The 16,340-nt window shown below is 40.9% G+C and overlaps 1 protein-coding gene across 1 annotated transcript; it reads right to left on the minus strand.

Moving 5' to 3' along the window:
• Positions 1-326: 326 nt before the first annotated feature.
• emc7b (ER membrane protein complex subunit 7b) lies at positions 327-13,510 on the minus strand. The gene is made up of 5 exons (XM_073040137.1): positions 13,256-13,510; positions 8,886-9,005; positions 8,237-8,375; positions 6,490-6,570; positions 327-933 (listed from the first exon to the last, which is right to left on the minus strand). Exons 1-5 carry the CDS (start codon positions 13,462-13,464, stop codon positions 787-789), a joined length of 696 nt encoding a protein of 231 aa, XP_072896238.1. The 5' UTR covers positions 13,465-13,510; the 3' UTR covers positions 327-786.
• Positions 13,511-16,340: the final 2,830 nt, after the last annotated feature.

Genomic DNA, 16,340 nt, shown 5'->3' on the forward strand with positions numbered 1-16,340 from the left:
GACGTTGTCCGAATGGACGTTAAGTGGCGCACACCTGTATACTGATACAGTCTCCATGTCCGTGCTATTATCTAACTTACCATAGTGATTAACAGCCACAATAGACATCATCAAGATGTTTAGATGCTATGAGCAGAAAATGCAATTTCTTGGGAGCATTGTCATAGATGAAGTAAGAGGTTTTTGACATCTGCAATTAAATTTGTGAAATATTGTACTTCTATTAAATGGGAGCAAAACAGAACCTTGTAATCAGGAGAACAAACTCCCAATCATTCAAAGTGGCTATTAATAATACTATAATGATCATACCAAAAGTCAGAGTCTTACATTGACATTGTACAATTTTATTTTGTGCACTTGGAAATATACTGTACATAGCTCAGAAACAAAGTTATCGTCAATATACTATCATGAATTTTTGACCTTCTTGTACAACAGAAAATGAACAAGGATTTGAAATATTTTTATATTACTTTCATTTCTTGCACAAACTTTATATGTATTAAAAATACTTACCAAAAATTGCAGTAAATAAACTAGGATATTATGTTGCATTACATTTTAATTTAATTATAATAAATCTTCCAGATGTACTAGTCACTGCAAGCACACAGAATTTTTGATGTTTCAAAATATACATAAACACTAAACCCCTGTCTTCAAGAAGTCATATGTTGTTTCTCAGATTTTATTTTGCCTTGCGAACAGCTGAGTGTTCTACCAGTGATTTCTCTTTAGAGCACAAATAGGCAGTGTATTAACCTTGAATGATGTTCCAAAGGACTACCTCCTCTTTACTGCACCACTCTTCCCAGCCTTACTGCCACTTCCAGACTTAGATGATTTAGAAGAGAAGAGGCGAGTCATAAACTCTGAAACATCTGGTAACTCGTGATTCGGGTTCAGCATGTTCATGGACTGCTCCATCTCCTAGAACAGTAAACAACCACATGCTGTTACAATGCTTCATAAAGTACATGTAAATAAATGCAATGACACTAAGTAAAGCTTTTAAGAACACGGAATACAGCAGTAAACTGAGTTGGGCCAACAACACACACACACACACACCTCAGTCTCAGTGTATTAACATAGACATTGTGAAATATTGAGACATTTTCAGAGACAAATCTGAAATTAACAAAGAAGATTCCAAAGACTACCATGCAGTTTAGAGAAACAAATATTCTTTTACTTTTATATGTTCTTATAAAACAATACCCCAGTTTTGACCTTACGTACAACAGTAACCATTCTGATTTAACAAGGAAAGCCAGGCTGGATCAAACAAAACAGATTAATTTACATTCATAGGAAATAAAATATTTATTCATGCTCCAAGTAATAGTTGGTGTTTCAAAACATCTGAAATTGATAAAATTGAACATGCAAATTAAAGCGAATTAAGCAAGGAGCAAACTAAAAGCATCTTAAACAGTCAGCATTTAACAACCAAATTCCAGAAACATGAAGGTTTTTAATGTTGTGCTTTTATTTAAGAAAGGCTGCAGACGTTTGAACTACAGACCAGTAACCTAATATTGCTGACGGGCAAGTTATTTGAGAGGATTCTGGGAGACAAGATCTACAAGCACCATGAAAGAAAAAGGACTGATTAACAACAATCAGCTTTGTTTTGAGTGGTAAATTTGAAACATTGACACATGAATTTGACCGAATTGTTTTGAAAAGGTGACCATATCGACAGATGACAACAGCAATGCATTAGACAACATCTGCATGAACCTTAGCAAAGCCTTTGACAAGGTTCCACATGGTAGACTGGTCTATAAGGTTTGATCACATGGGCTTGAATGCAACCTGGCTAATTGCTTACAAAATTGACTTGACGCTGGGAGACAGAGGATAGTGGTTGAGGGTTGTTTTTCAGACTGGAGGTCTGTGACCAGTTGTGAATCTGCATCAGATTTATTATCACTGGCATATGTCATGAAATCTGTTTTGCAGTAGCAAAACATATTTTTAAAAAACTATAAATTATAGTATCCATATTAAAAAATTAAAAGTAGATAAGTAGTGCAAAAAGGGAGGGGAAAATGTGGTGTTCATGGGCTTACTGTCCATTCAGAAATCTGATGGCAAAAGGGAAGAAGCTGTTCCTGAAATGTTGAGTGTGTGGTTTCAGGCTCCTGTACCTCCTCCTTGATAGTAGCAATGAGAAGAGGGCATATCCTGGGTGATGGATGCCCTTGATGACAGATGCTGCCTTATTGAGGCTTCATCATTTGAAGGTGTCTTCATTTGAAGCTGACTAAGTTTACAACTTTCCTGTGCAGGGGCCAATCCATACCAGTTAGAATGCTCTCCACATTACATTAACAGAAAATTGCAAGTGTCAATGGTGACATACCAAGTCTCCTCAAATTCCAAACAAAATATAGCCACTGTTGTGCCTTCTTTGTAATTGCATCAATGTGTTGGGACCAAGATAGATCATCAGAGATGTTAATGTCCAGGAACTTGAAACTGAGTTATAAGAACAGGCTGGAAAGGCTCTTACTTTTTCTTTCCAGAGCATAGGAGCCGAGTGGAGACCTTATATAACTTCTAAAATTATCAGGGGCATAGATATTATGCATAGTCACAGTCTTTTTCCCAGGGAAAGGGAGTCCATAGCTAGATGGCATAGGTTCAAAGTGAGCAGAAGACTGAAAAGGGACCTGAGAGGCAACCTTTTTTCACAGAGAGTGATCTATACATGCAACTAGCTGCCAGAGGAAGTAATAGAGAGAGGTACGTCATGACATTTAAAAGACACTTGGACCGATACATGGATAGGAGAGGTTTAGAAGAATATGGCCTGGATGAAGAAGTGGAGGGATGGGTTATTTCTTCAGCGGTTTGATCGGGGCATGACTGCGCAAGTGCATGGACGTCAGCCAGTGAGAACAGCGAGAAGAGTTTAAAAGGAGACAGCTTTATAGAGCGGGCAAGACAGTACAGGGAGACAGAGTAGGAGAGCTTCAGCAGTAACGGGTTGAGGTGAGGTAGGTCACCTGTGTAGAATACAAACAGGAAGAATGTGTGCGAGGCCAGTGTTCTGTGCTGGGTGTCAGATGTGAGAAGTCTAGGAGACTCCCAGCCTCCTGGATGGCCACATCTGTGCCAGGTGCATCGAGCTGCAGCTCCTTAAGGACTATGTTAGGGAACTAGAGATACAGCTCGATGACTTTCATCTGGTCAGGGATAAATGAGGAGGTGATAGATTGGAGCTATTGGCAGGTAGTCACACCAGGGCCTGGGGAGACAGATAAGTGGGTAACAGCAAGGAGAGGGAAGAGCAGGAGTCAGAGGCTAGAGAGCACCCCTGTGGCTGTACCCCTTGGCTACAAGTACTCCTGCTTGAGTACTGTTGGGGGGAGATGGCCTACCAGGAGGAAGAAATAGTGGCTGCACGTCTGGCCCTGTGGCTCAGAGGGGTAGGGAAAGGAAGAGGATGGCAGCAGTAATAGGGGACTCTACAGTTAGGGGGTCAGACAAGCAATTCTGTCGACGCAGGAAAGAAGCATGGATGATAGTTTGCCTCCCAGGTGCCAGGGTCCGGACTGTTTCTGATCACATCTACGATATACTGAAGTGGGAAGGAGAACAGCCCGAGGTCGTGGTACATATTGGTACCAATGACACAGGCAGGAAAAGGGAGGAGGTCCTGAAAGCAGACTACAGGGAGTTAGGAAGGAAGTTGAGAAGCAGCACCAAAAAGGTAGTAATCTCAGGATTGCTGCCTGTGCCATGCAACAATGAATATAGAAATAGAGTAAGGTGGAGGATAAGTGCATGGCTGAAGGATTGGAGTGGGGGCAGGGATTCAGATTTCTGGATCATTGGGACCTCTTTTGGGCAAGGAGTGACCTGTACAAAAAGGATGGGTTGCACTTTAATCCCATGGGGATCAATATCCTGGCAGGGAGGTTTACTAAGGCTATTGGGAGAGTTTAAACTAGGATTGCTGGGGTTGGCAACCAAACTGATGAGACAGAGGAAGAGGTGGTTGGCTCACAAATACAGAAAGCTTGTAGACAGTGCGAGAGAATAGGCAGGTGATAGAGAAGGGATGTGCTCAGACTGATGGTTTGAGATGTGTCTATTCTAATGCAAAGAGTATTATGAACAAAGCAGATGAGCTTAGAGCGTGAATCAGTACTTGGAGCTATGACGTTGTGGTCATTACAGAGACTTAGATGGCTCAGGGGCAGGAATAGTTACTTCTGAGTGCCAGGCTTCAGATGTTTCAGAAAGGACAGGGAGAGAGGCAAAAGAGGTTGCACTGTTGATCAGAGATAGTGTCACAGCTGCAGCAAAGGAGGAATACATGGAGGGATTGTCTCTATATCTTTGTGGGTGGAAATTAGGAACAGGAAGGGGTCAATAACTCTACTGAGTTCTTTTTATAGACCACCCAATAGTAACAGGCACATCGAGAAGCAGATAGGGAGACAGATTCTGGAAAGAGGCAATAACAGCAGCGTTGTCATGGTGAGAGATTTTAATTTCCCAAATATCTATCGGCATGTCCCTAGAGCAAGGAGTTTGGATTTGGTGGAGTTTGTTAGATGTGTTCAAGAAGGTTTCTTGTCACAATATGTAAATAAGCCTACACGAGGAGAGGCTGTACTTGATCTGGTTTTGGGAAATGAACCTGGTCAGGTGTCAGATCTCTCCGTGGGAGAGCATTTTGGAGATAGTGATCACAATTCTATCTCCTTTACCATAGCATTGGAGAGAGATAGAAACAGACAACTTTGGAAGCGTTTAATTGGAGCAAGGGGAAATATGAGAGTATCAGGGAAGAACTTGGAAGCACAAATTGAGGACAGATGTTCTCAGGGAAATGTAGGGAAGAAATTTGGCAAATGTTCAGGGGATATTTGCATGGAGTTCGGCACATGTATGTTCCAATAAGACAGGGAAAGGATGGTAGGGTACAGGAACAGTGGTGTACAAACGCTGTTGTAAGTCTAGACAAGAAGAAAAGAGGAGCTTATGAAAGGCTCAAAAAAACTAGGTAATGACAGAGATCCAGAAGATTATGCTAGCAGGAAGGAGTTTAAGAAATAAATTAGAAGATCCAGAAGGGGCCATGAGAAGGCCTTGGCGCACAGGATTAAGGAAAGCTCCAAGTCAAGTACGTGAAGAGCAAGAGGATAAGACGTGAGAGAATAGGACCAATGAAGTGTGACAGTGGAAAAGTGTGTATGGAACCAGAGAAAATAGCAGAGGTACTTAATGAATACTTTGCTTCAGTATTCACCTCAGAAAAGGATCTTGGCGATTGTCGGAATGACTTCCAGCGGACTGAAAAGCTTGAGCATGTAGGTATTAAGAAAGAGGATGCGCTGGAGTTTTTGGAAAACATCAAGTTGGATAAGTCACCAGGTCAAGACGAGTTGTACCCCGGGGTTACTGTGGGAGGCGAGGGTAGAGATTGCTGAGCCTCTGGCGATGATCTTTGCATCATCAATGGGGACAGGAGAGGTTCTGGAGGATTGGAGTGTTGCAGATGTTGTTTCATTTTTCAAGAAAGGGAGTAGAGATAGACCAGGAAATTATAGACCAGTGAGTCTTACTTCAGTGGTTGGTAAGTTGAGGGAGAAGATCGCGAGGCAGGATTTATGAACATTTGGAGAGGTATAATATGATTAGGAATAGTCAGCATGGCTTTGTAAAAGGCAGGTCGTGCCTTACGAGTCTGACTGAATTTTTTTGAGGATGTGACTAAACACATTGATGAAGGTAGAGCAGTTGATGTAGTGTACATGGATTTCAGGCAAGGTATTTGACAAGGTACCTCATGCAAGGCTTTTTGAGAAAGTAAGGAGGCATGGGATCCAAAGGGACATTGCTTTGTGGATCCAAAACTGGCTTGCCCACAGAAGGCAAAGAGTGGTTGTAGACGGGTCATATCCTGCATGGAAGTCGGTCACCAATGGAGTACCTCAGGGATCTGACAGACCTGTTTTCTGTACTATACGAGTCCAACTCTATGATCTTATAAATGTCTCCATTTTAACAATATTTGTGAAATCAACTCTTCCCCAAGTTTAAAGTTAGAACTTTCAGAATCTCATAGCCAAAGATATTTGGGCATCAATGGGTATATTAGTCAAGTCTTACAACACATCATGAAATAACCAGGTTAAGAAACATTCTCAATTATTTTATTTATACTTTTGCCGAGAATCACAAAATTATATTACCTCATTACACAAAGAGTTACAAATAGTTCTTGGAAATTACAAGTGAATTGATCAACCAAGTTAGTTAATAAAAGGTTATTAGGTGAAGATTGCCATGAATTCAATATTTTAAATCCTGTTCTGTACTTCCCTCAAATTGCATACCAGTGGCTCAACAGCATACCACAAGCATTCTTTTGAAATGTATAATAGTCCATTTTGAAATCCAGATCAAATTTCTTTTCACTAACTTTGTCACACAGTATTTGATTTAACGTTGAATACTCACCCTTCTCATCTCAGGATCATTAGTGTTGACCACTTTAGGCAACAAGAGGATGATCAGCAAGGGAAGAACCATCATCATTACCTGTGAAATTGCAACAAGTACAAATCTTAAGTTATTATAAACAAAGTTTTCACTGACTTTCAGCCCATCTGAGGAAAACTATATGATACAACTCCAAACTTTTATCATTCAAAATAATTATGTATAACATTGCAACCAAAACAAGCACAACACTATAGAAAGATGAAAAAGAATAACTGTCAAACAATGGTAAGTATGTAATTTTCCCTTAGCCTATTTCTGTATAATCTATTTGTATAAACTGAGCCAGCGAATTAATTCTAATTTATAATGTTAAATCATACCAATAACTGCTTGAAATGTTTACATTTCAGTACAGACCACTCAAAAGATTGTAAAAATTCCTGGCTGAATCAAACTTAACTCAATCATTACCCTGACTCCACCCAAACCCATGACTGAAAATACTTTTGAGCAACTCAGGAATTGCTTCATGACTGCTGCTAACCTCTGAGCCTGACCTACAGCATAAAGAAGAATTCGGAAGGGAAGGGTAGTTGAATGCAGAATGGGCTTGTTCCATAAAAAGTGTACCGTGCAGCTGCTTTTGTTAAAAAAAATGCTCTGCAATATAGATGAACATTAAGCTAGCTTATACATTACCTTCCCATTCTTCTTTAATTAGAATACAAGAACGAATAATAATTTCTTCCTTAACTACACAACTTAAGACAGTTACTGTCTGTTACTAAGTAATATCTTAAAATGTTCAATGTAAATTACTTTTTTTAAATAGTCACTGTCATTGAAGACAAACATTAATTATCAGATAAAGTAACAACTTCCCACAAATAGCAACTGTAATGCCCTGGTTTTACATTTTTACTGTTATGCTGTAGGTATTTCATTTAGCAGTTCTGTAAGAGCAGTCTGTTGTGCTTTCAACCTGTCTAGGTTATTGTTGAAGATAAGGGATGATGAGGAACATGTACCATCCAATTAGGATGGTGGAACTGGGGGAGGTTTTTTTAGGTGAGGGACTCCAGGTTGGTCTTGGGACGTTTGTTTGGCGGGAGATGAAGAGAGAAGACGATGGAGAGAACAAGTCATAGGATTTGACCCAGTGCAAGACCGTTATTTGATGAAGCTAGGTGCTGAAATCAATATGGTGAAAAGTTGAGCTCTAACTTGGGCACATTTGACTGCTTAATTACAATGGGCCCTTTTCTTTTTGTTTTTTACTAACCCTTTAGTTAAGATTCATAAATACCATTCTTTTAACTGTATGCAGTGTACTGTCTGCTATTTGTCACTAATTTGTAACAGGGTAGCAAATTACACAGCATTCACACAAACCAAGGTTTGGGGTAGGATCGAGTCATCTCAATCTCACGGGACCGGAGAGTCTCTTCCTTAGACGTGCAGCCAAGGAAACCAGGGGGTTTCACAATACATTTAAATACATTAGTTGATTTGTTCCAACAATGCAGAATAAAGGCCAATTAATTATTGGGAAGCTTTCCCTTCTTTTGCTTTTGGGAAGTATTACAGGGCTGTTATACCTAGTGAGATTATTGGTGAAAGTCATAACAACATGTCCACCACTACAGGTAATAAAATTCCAAATAAAATATTTTGAATATATTGTGCAGAACCATCTTTTAGCTTCCAGTTTCATAAGAACAAAGTAAAGAGATGTAGCAATATATCTTTGACAAACACGTACCATAGGATTCATGAGGAAATCTGTCCAACCCCATGTTTCTCGCTTCATGAAGTATGGAGGAGGACCAGAAGATTTGATTTGTATTGGATATGGTAGCCTAATGACTTCAGATGCCTTTAAATAATTCACCTGCCTTGCCCTGGTAAGAAAGCAAATAATGAGGAAGTATTTTCTTGTCCAAAATGCAGCAACTATTTTCCACCCTTTTGTTTCATTTAGAAATTGCCCTAATTTGTTAAGGTGTTGATTTTAATTTATTCACATATGATCCTGAACAATGGCAAAGTCTGGGAACTATTTAAAATTTGAAAGCAAACATAAGCTTTACTACAGTAGTTATGGTTTGTTTTTAATCTTATTGACTAAAAAACATAGAAAATAGGTGCAGGAGTAGGCCATTCGGCCCTTCGAGCCTGCACCACCATTCAGTATGATCATGGCTGATCATCCAACTCAGAACCCTGTACCTGCTTTCTCTCCATACCCCCTGATCCTTTTAGCCACAAGAGCCAGAGGGATTATTTAATTATTTAATAATTATTAAAACCAACATGATATACATTTAAAAATTAGTTTTTAAACCTATCAAAATACATGATGTCATGTTGCAGTACAAGAAAATCAACTCCAAGTGTTGGAACATTCTTACCTGATTTTACCTTTGGAGGTAATGTCAACTCGCACGGGCTCAAAGCGGTATGCTGGTGAAACAATTTCCACTACATATGATCCAGAAGGGACATCATTTACAGTGAAAGTTCCATCTGTCCTATAAAGTAAGTTATATTGTATGAAATACTTAAAGCTATTCTATAAAGAAATATAATTTTAAGTTCCCACATACTGTGTCACTGTAATGCAATATTAAGTACTGCAAGAAGACAAAGGGCAAAATTTCTCAGTTGCGCTCAATGCCTAACATATCTAATCACTGCAGAAAATGGAACCATAGTTCTGAAGGTGATGAAAACAATGAAGACATCATTGTTGTGTAGAAATCTAAAATGGTACAGAAGACTGCGTTTTGAACAAAGATTGGGTTTTCACCCATGAACGAATGCAACAATAAAAACACTAAATCACTGTATGGCAAGTGTGTTTTTACAAACTGAACAATGATGACAAAACAAATTCTAACTATATAAAGGCAAGCTCTTAAGCAAAGCATGAAGATCACACAGAAATACCCCTGAAATCGGGCAATGGAGGCAAAATCCCAGAATTAAAGAGCAGCTGAACTCTGCTAGGATTGACCAATCAATTTCTTCTGGGCTGATGGATTAGGGGTGAATATATTCTTTCATATTTACAAGAAATTTAAAAACCAATACTCAGTTCTGTATATCTTTCAAATTTGTCAATGATACTTTCTGACTATAGAACATTAATCTTGCTAATGCTTCAAGAACATCCTGAACATATGCAGATCACTCTGAGATTGAAGACCTTAGTGAACTTAAATTAAAATACATCAAATCAAATTATTAATAAATTAAGTTCACCATTTCCCCATAAGAGTTATTTGCTACATTGCATCCCAGTAGTAAACATCATGAAAAGTACACAAGGAGTTTCTGGACTGCACACAATCTACAAATCAACAAGCCACCTGTAGCCATTTTGACAGAGCAACTGAGGACAAGATTTACTTCAGCAAGACACCTGTGGAGGAGTTCCAAGTGAATTTATTGTCAAAGTATAATGTCACCATATACTATCCTGAGATTCATTTTCAAATAAACACAACAGAATCAATGAAAAACTGCACACAAGGACACACAAACAACCAATGTGCAAAAGCCAACAAATTGTGCAAATACAAAAAAGAAACAACAATAAATAAATACTGAGAACATGACTTGTGGAGTCCTTGAATGTAAGTCCACAGGTTATGGAATCAATTCAGTGTTGGGGTGAGTGAAGTTACCTACTCTGGTTCAAGAGCCTGATGGATGAGGGTAATAACTGTTCTTAAAACTGGTGATATGGGACTCAAGGCTCCTGTATCTCCTTCCTGATGGTGACAGTGAGAAGACAGCATGACTTGGATGTGGGGGTCCTTGATGATGGATGCTGTTTTCAAGAAGATATTCAAACCAGAGTCCCTGGATAGACCTGGAGATCTGCAATATGCTGAAGGCAGGATCTGGGGTGTTTACGACCAGTGATCCAGAACTCTACAAGAAGTCCACGTACATCCTACAGAAGGCCATCGTGAGAGCGAAAGAGCAATTCAGCATGAAGTTAATTAGATGCATGACAGTTATGGCAGAGTTTACATGCCATTCTAAAATGTGAAACCCAACAGGATAAATGGCAGTGATGCTTCACTCCCTGAGGAGTTCAACATCTTTCATGCATGCTTTGAAAGGGAAAACAACACGTCATTGCAAATCCCCACAGAATCTGGTGGCCTTGTGATCTCTGTCTCAAAGGCTGACGTCATAACATCCTTCAAGAGATAATCCTTGAAAGGACATTAGATTCCAAAAGCATACCAGTCAGGGTACTGAAAACCTGTGCCAACCAACTGTCCTTGAAAACTCCAACAATCTTCAACCTCCCAGTGCTACAGTCAGAGGATCCCAGCAACTTCAAAAGGGTATCAAACATACTGGAGAGCAAGGTGAGCTACCTCAATTATTATCCCCAGTAGCACTCACATCTACTGTAATTAAGTGGTTTAAGAGGCTGGTCACGGCCTGAATTAACTACTGCCTGAACAGCGATGTGGACCTTCTACAATTTGCCTACCGCCACATCAGCTCCATAACAAACATGGTGTCCCTGACACTTCACTTGGCTTTGGTGCACCTGCACAATCACAAGACATACTCCAGGCTGCTGTTTATTAATTATAGCTTAGCACCTAACACCATCAATCAACAAGCTTCAAAACCTGGGCACCGGTACTTCTCTCTGCAACTGGATCCTTAACTTCCTTACTGGGAGACCACAGACAGTACACATCAGTAATAACATCCCCTCTTTGCAGACAATGAGCACTGGTGCACCTCAAGGATGCACGCTTAGCCCATTGCTCTAAGCTCTCTACACTAGTGACTGTGTGACGAGGCACACCTCAAATGTCATCTGAGAATTTGCTGATGACACAACTATTGATGGCAGAATTTCAGATGGCAATGAGAGAGTGAGAGAAAACTGATGCTTGAATGGTGTCTCAACTACTTGGCGTCTCGACATCAGCAAAACCAAAGAATTCACTGTGAACTTCAAGGTGAAATAAGGAGAGCACGCATCCTCATCAAGGAAAGGGTGAGCAGCTTCACGGTCCTGGATGTCAGCATCTCAGAGGATCTATCCTGGGCCCAATATATTGATGCAATTACAAAGATGACATGCAGGGGCTATACATCATTAGGAGTTTGAGGAGAGTGGGCAAAGACTCCAGCAAGTTTCTACAATACACTGTGGAGAGCATTCTGACTGGTTGAATCAGCACTCCCTGGCACTGCGGACATGTTCAAAAGGCGACGCCTCAAGAAGGCGGTATCCATTTTAAGGATCCTCACTATTGGGGACCTGCCCTCTTCTCATTACAACCATCTGGGAGGAGGTACAGAAGCCTGAAGATCCACACTCAATATTTTAAGAATAGTTTTTTCCCTCCACCATCCAATTTCTGAATGGCCCATGAACACTGCCGCTCTATCCCTCTTTTGCACTAATTATTTGTAACATAGCAATTTTTATGTCTTAAACTACACTCAAAGCACAAATTTCACAACCTATGTCAGTGATAATAAACCTGATTCTGGACACATCTGAGCTCTGGTTCCAGTGGAGGAGAAGACCTAGTGAGTGGAAAGGGACAATAGCAACTGGGGCCCCAGCTCCCACATTTCCTTTCCATTTAACCAGGCCCTGGTTCTCATGCTAACTTTTCCCTGGCTCTCACATTTCCTTTTAATTCTCTGGGATGATTGGAATATGAAGTGTGGTCAGAAATAATATCCGTCATAAAAATCTGTTAGTCTGGAACCACCAAATTCCTGAACGTGCTAAATTTATGAATTTTCAATGGGAGGCCAGTTAAGAGTGTGTTGGAAAAATGTAGAAGAACACAACAATGTTAATTTAGTCACTAGCACAAGCAACAATTCTACTCATATCACTTCATAACAGATTATGAATCAGAGACACTTCCTAATTTTGGAATTTCAAGATCTACAGCAGTTACACTAGCAGGAGTGATAGCCTGATGAATTCTACAAAACAAGTCCAAAATCCAATTGTTGGCCTGTATTGAGAGACTAATTGCACCTAAGCTTCTAGCTGGGGAGCAATAATTCAAATCTTGGTTTCCATTCCCACTCCAGAGTACCATAATCCAGACACACAACAAACAGGCTGTCACTAGGTATTTTGTCAGAAATCAGACATCTTGGGTTGGTATTAAACTGAGGCTTTACGATCTCAGGTGGAAGCAAGAAGTCTGATGGCAGAGCTGACATTTCATCCCAATCTCCTGTCCATGCTTATACCTCAAAAAATACCACTAAATCAGATTATTAGGACATTACATTGCTGTTTGTGGGAGCCTGTGCTGGGCAAATTGGCAGTTGAGTTTTCAACGTTATACCATAAAAAGAAAACTCAAAAACCATTAAGGATTTTTAAAGCAACATGTTTTTAGGCTCTGAAAAATTGAGGAATACGCCCTTTTGATTCAATGAACCAGTCAAAGTAATTCCAAATAGAAATCCTAAACAGTTCCTCCACCACCACCACTTTCCATACCTCTGTACAAACCGGTTACTTCTCCTTTGTGCCAAATTTAGAGGGTTTTAGCCACAGCTGGCACCATTGTTTATATAATTAAAGAAAACATTTTGAGACTGACACCTTGCGACTACTGGCAGCCAGCCGGAGGTTAAAATGACCCAGCGATCCCTCCGCCCCGGGCCTACAGCCACCTCTTCTCCCCACCCCACACCCTCTTCCCAACTTCAGTTCCCCCAAACCTCCCTTCCCCCCTCCCCTCTCCACTGTCGTTACTTGAAGAAGCCGACGTGCTCCTCTCCCTCAACCAACACCCGCGCCGTGTAAATCCAGTCCTGCGCCTTGACTCCCGGCACCACTGCTCTGCCCTCGATCTTAAACCTTTCCCCACTGATGCCTTCGGCCTCCGAGCCAGCGCATAACCACCAGCGAGCTGTCAGCAGCAAATACGGCAGGAACCGACAACAGCAACAGACCGGCGCCATCACACCGTCTCCAGCGAGGAGAGCTGCGCAGCCGCACTGTCGCCGTCAACTCTGACCCCGCACCGATTATTCTAACGCAGAAGCTTTGCGGTCTGGTTACGGAATGTTTAGCAGATGCGAACTTCCTAAAAAGTAAATCTAACTATATGAAAAAAAAAACTGAGAACAAATTGCTTAGAGCCGGGACTATAAAAGTGGGATACCCAGAGGGAAGAAGTTAATTAACGTCTTACATTTCAATTAACATTTTATTTTACAATTCGACAAGACTTTTAAACGATCGATTAAGTGGCCCTTTTAAAAATGATTTCGTATATAAGAATGCCTTTGTTCATTTGAATGAAAAAGATCATTCCGTTTTCAGGTCTATCGTTAGGTAAACGGAGTTATTGAAAATAGGTTGCAGGAGTAGATAATTCGGCCATATCAACACACACAAAATGCTAGAGGAACTCAGATTCAGGAAGCATCTATGGAAGTGAGTAAGCAGTCGACGTTTCAAGCCGAGACGCTTCTTCAGGACTGAGAAGTAAGGCGGAACACGCCAGAATAAAAAGGTGGGAGAGGGGAAGGAGGCTAGCTGGAAGGTGATCGGTGAGGCCAGGTGGGTGGGAAAGCTAAAGGGCTGGAGAAGAATTAATTAATCTGATAGGAGACGTGAGTGAACCATAGGAGAAAGGGAAGGGCGAGGGAACTCAGGGGAAAGTGATAGGCCTGTGAGAAGAGGTAAAAGGTTAGAGTGAGAAATGGGTTTTTTTTAACATGGGAAAAAAATCGATATTCATGCCATCAGGTTGGAGGCCACCAGATGGGAATATAAGGTGTTGCTCACCACCCTGAGCGTGGCCACATCTTGGCGCAAGAGGAGGCGATAGATTGACATGTTGGAACAGGAATGGGAATCGGAATTAAAATGTTTGGCCACCAGGAAGCCCTGCTTGTGGCGGTTGGAGCAGAGGTGCTCGACAAAGTACCGGTAGTCACCCAATTTATGACGGGTCTCACCAATGTGGAGGACATATGCCATCCTAAGAAAGACCCAATTATTCCTCAACATAAGAGATTCTGCAAATGTTGGAAATCCAAGAGCAACACACAAAATGCTCGAGGAACACAGCAGGTCAGGCAGCATCAATAAAAATGAATAATGTGTAGTTGGTCAGCTATTCAGAATTGAGAAGAAATTTCTTCACACAAGATCGTGAATGCTTGGAATTGTGTACCTTAGAGAATTGTGGAAGTTTTGTTATTGAGTATTTCAGGACAGCAAATGATTTATTTTTGATTATTTAAGAAATCAGGAGTTTGGTGTTAGTACAGGAAAGTGACTGAGAGACAAAACATGATCTTGCGGAATGGCAAAGCAGGAACAAAGGATGTTATTGCATATTCTTGGATTGGTTTTTCATGCTATTTCATATCTTGATTCACTCGGGGTTTATTAAAGAAACAGCAAGTAAAGGGATAGAGCAGGGGTGTCAAACTCATTTTAGGTCACGGGCCGGATTAAGCAAAATGCAGCTTCATGCGGGCCGGATCAGTCGGACGCGTGCGAACGCAGCTTTCGTTGCCTCCGTTTTTTCAGCCTGCTCTCATGTGTCTCAGTCTCTGCTATAACTACAAAGTGTTTCACTTTACAAATTCCGTTTCTTATGAAGAAGACTGCCGAATAAACACTAAAACCCCTGAAAACCTGGTACCTGAATAAACTCAGCATTAGCCATATCATACGCCATAGGCGCTTCAATTACTGGGGCCAGCTTTAATAGTAATTAGATATTATCTCACGGGCCAAAGATAATTCCACCGCGGGCCGGATTTGGCCCGCGGGCCTTGAGTTTGACATATATGGGATAGAGCAAAGAACATTCTGCAACCAGAATACAACTGGTGAGAAAAAAATCTCCCTGAACTTCTTGATAATTTTCAGAGAGAACTTGGTTAACAATTTTCGAAGTTGTAATCATAAAGTTGCACATAATTGCCAAGGTGAAATCAACAACCAATCAGCAATTCTGATGAAATGTCATCCATCTTCCTAGATGGCACATTAAACAAAGCAGATACCTGATGCAGACAAATACATATTGGAGCAGATAGCTGCTTGTGTGTGATAATTGCTTCATGATTAGCTTCCAACTAAGGTAAAATAAACATTCAGCGGTCTCCAGTATTTGACTACCAGGAAATAGTAAAACCCTGCAAACCTGTACTTCTACAATCCATGTGCATCTTTTAATCAATTTCCTATCTAATTATAGAGGAGCAGATAGTTAATCAGAATTTTGATGTTCATGCTCAGCCACATAACAGCTTGTTATAGTTTTGTCTTAATTTTAGCATCTATTGGCCTTACACTTTAACATGGATTTCAATATTTCCATGACTCTTACATTGCAAGGAACATTTTTTTTTTGGCAGGAACAAATTGCACCCTGGAAATCATAAACTGACTGCACAGGATCTGCAGGCAAAACTGGAATGTAGGGTCCTGAGGCCTCCACTCCCTACCATCCTCCTGTCTAATATACAGTCTCTGGAAACTAAAGCTGAGGCTCCCGGAAAAGACTGCAGTACCACAGGGACATCAGGGACTGGTGTGTTCTTGTTTCCCAGAGACATGACTCATCCACAGTACTTCAACCTAAGGGCTTTACCTGTCTCAGTCCTGTTTGCCCAACCTGGAATATCTGGCAGGCAAGTGGAGTACATTCTAGCTGCTGAGGGAGTTTTCTGCCATCATACTGGTTGCAGTGTACATTCCTCCCCTGGCCAATGTCGGGCTGCTACTGGAGGAGCTGAGTACCGTGAACAGCAGTCGCAAGACAGCACACCCTGAAACCTTCCCGATCATTGTGGGAGACTTCAACCACGCC

Source organism: Hemitrygon akajei, chromosome 3 (assembly GCF_048418815.1).
Source record: "Hemitrygon akajei chromosome 3, sHemAka1.3, whole genome shotgun sequence".
NCBI classification, from domain to species: Eukaryota; Metazoa; Chordata; class Chondrichthyes; order Myliobatiformes; family Dasyatidae; genus Hemitrygon; species Hemitrygon akajei.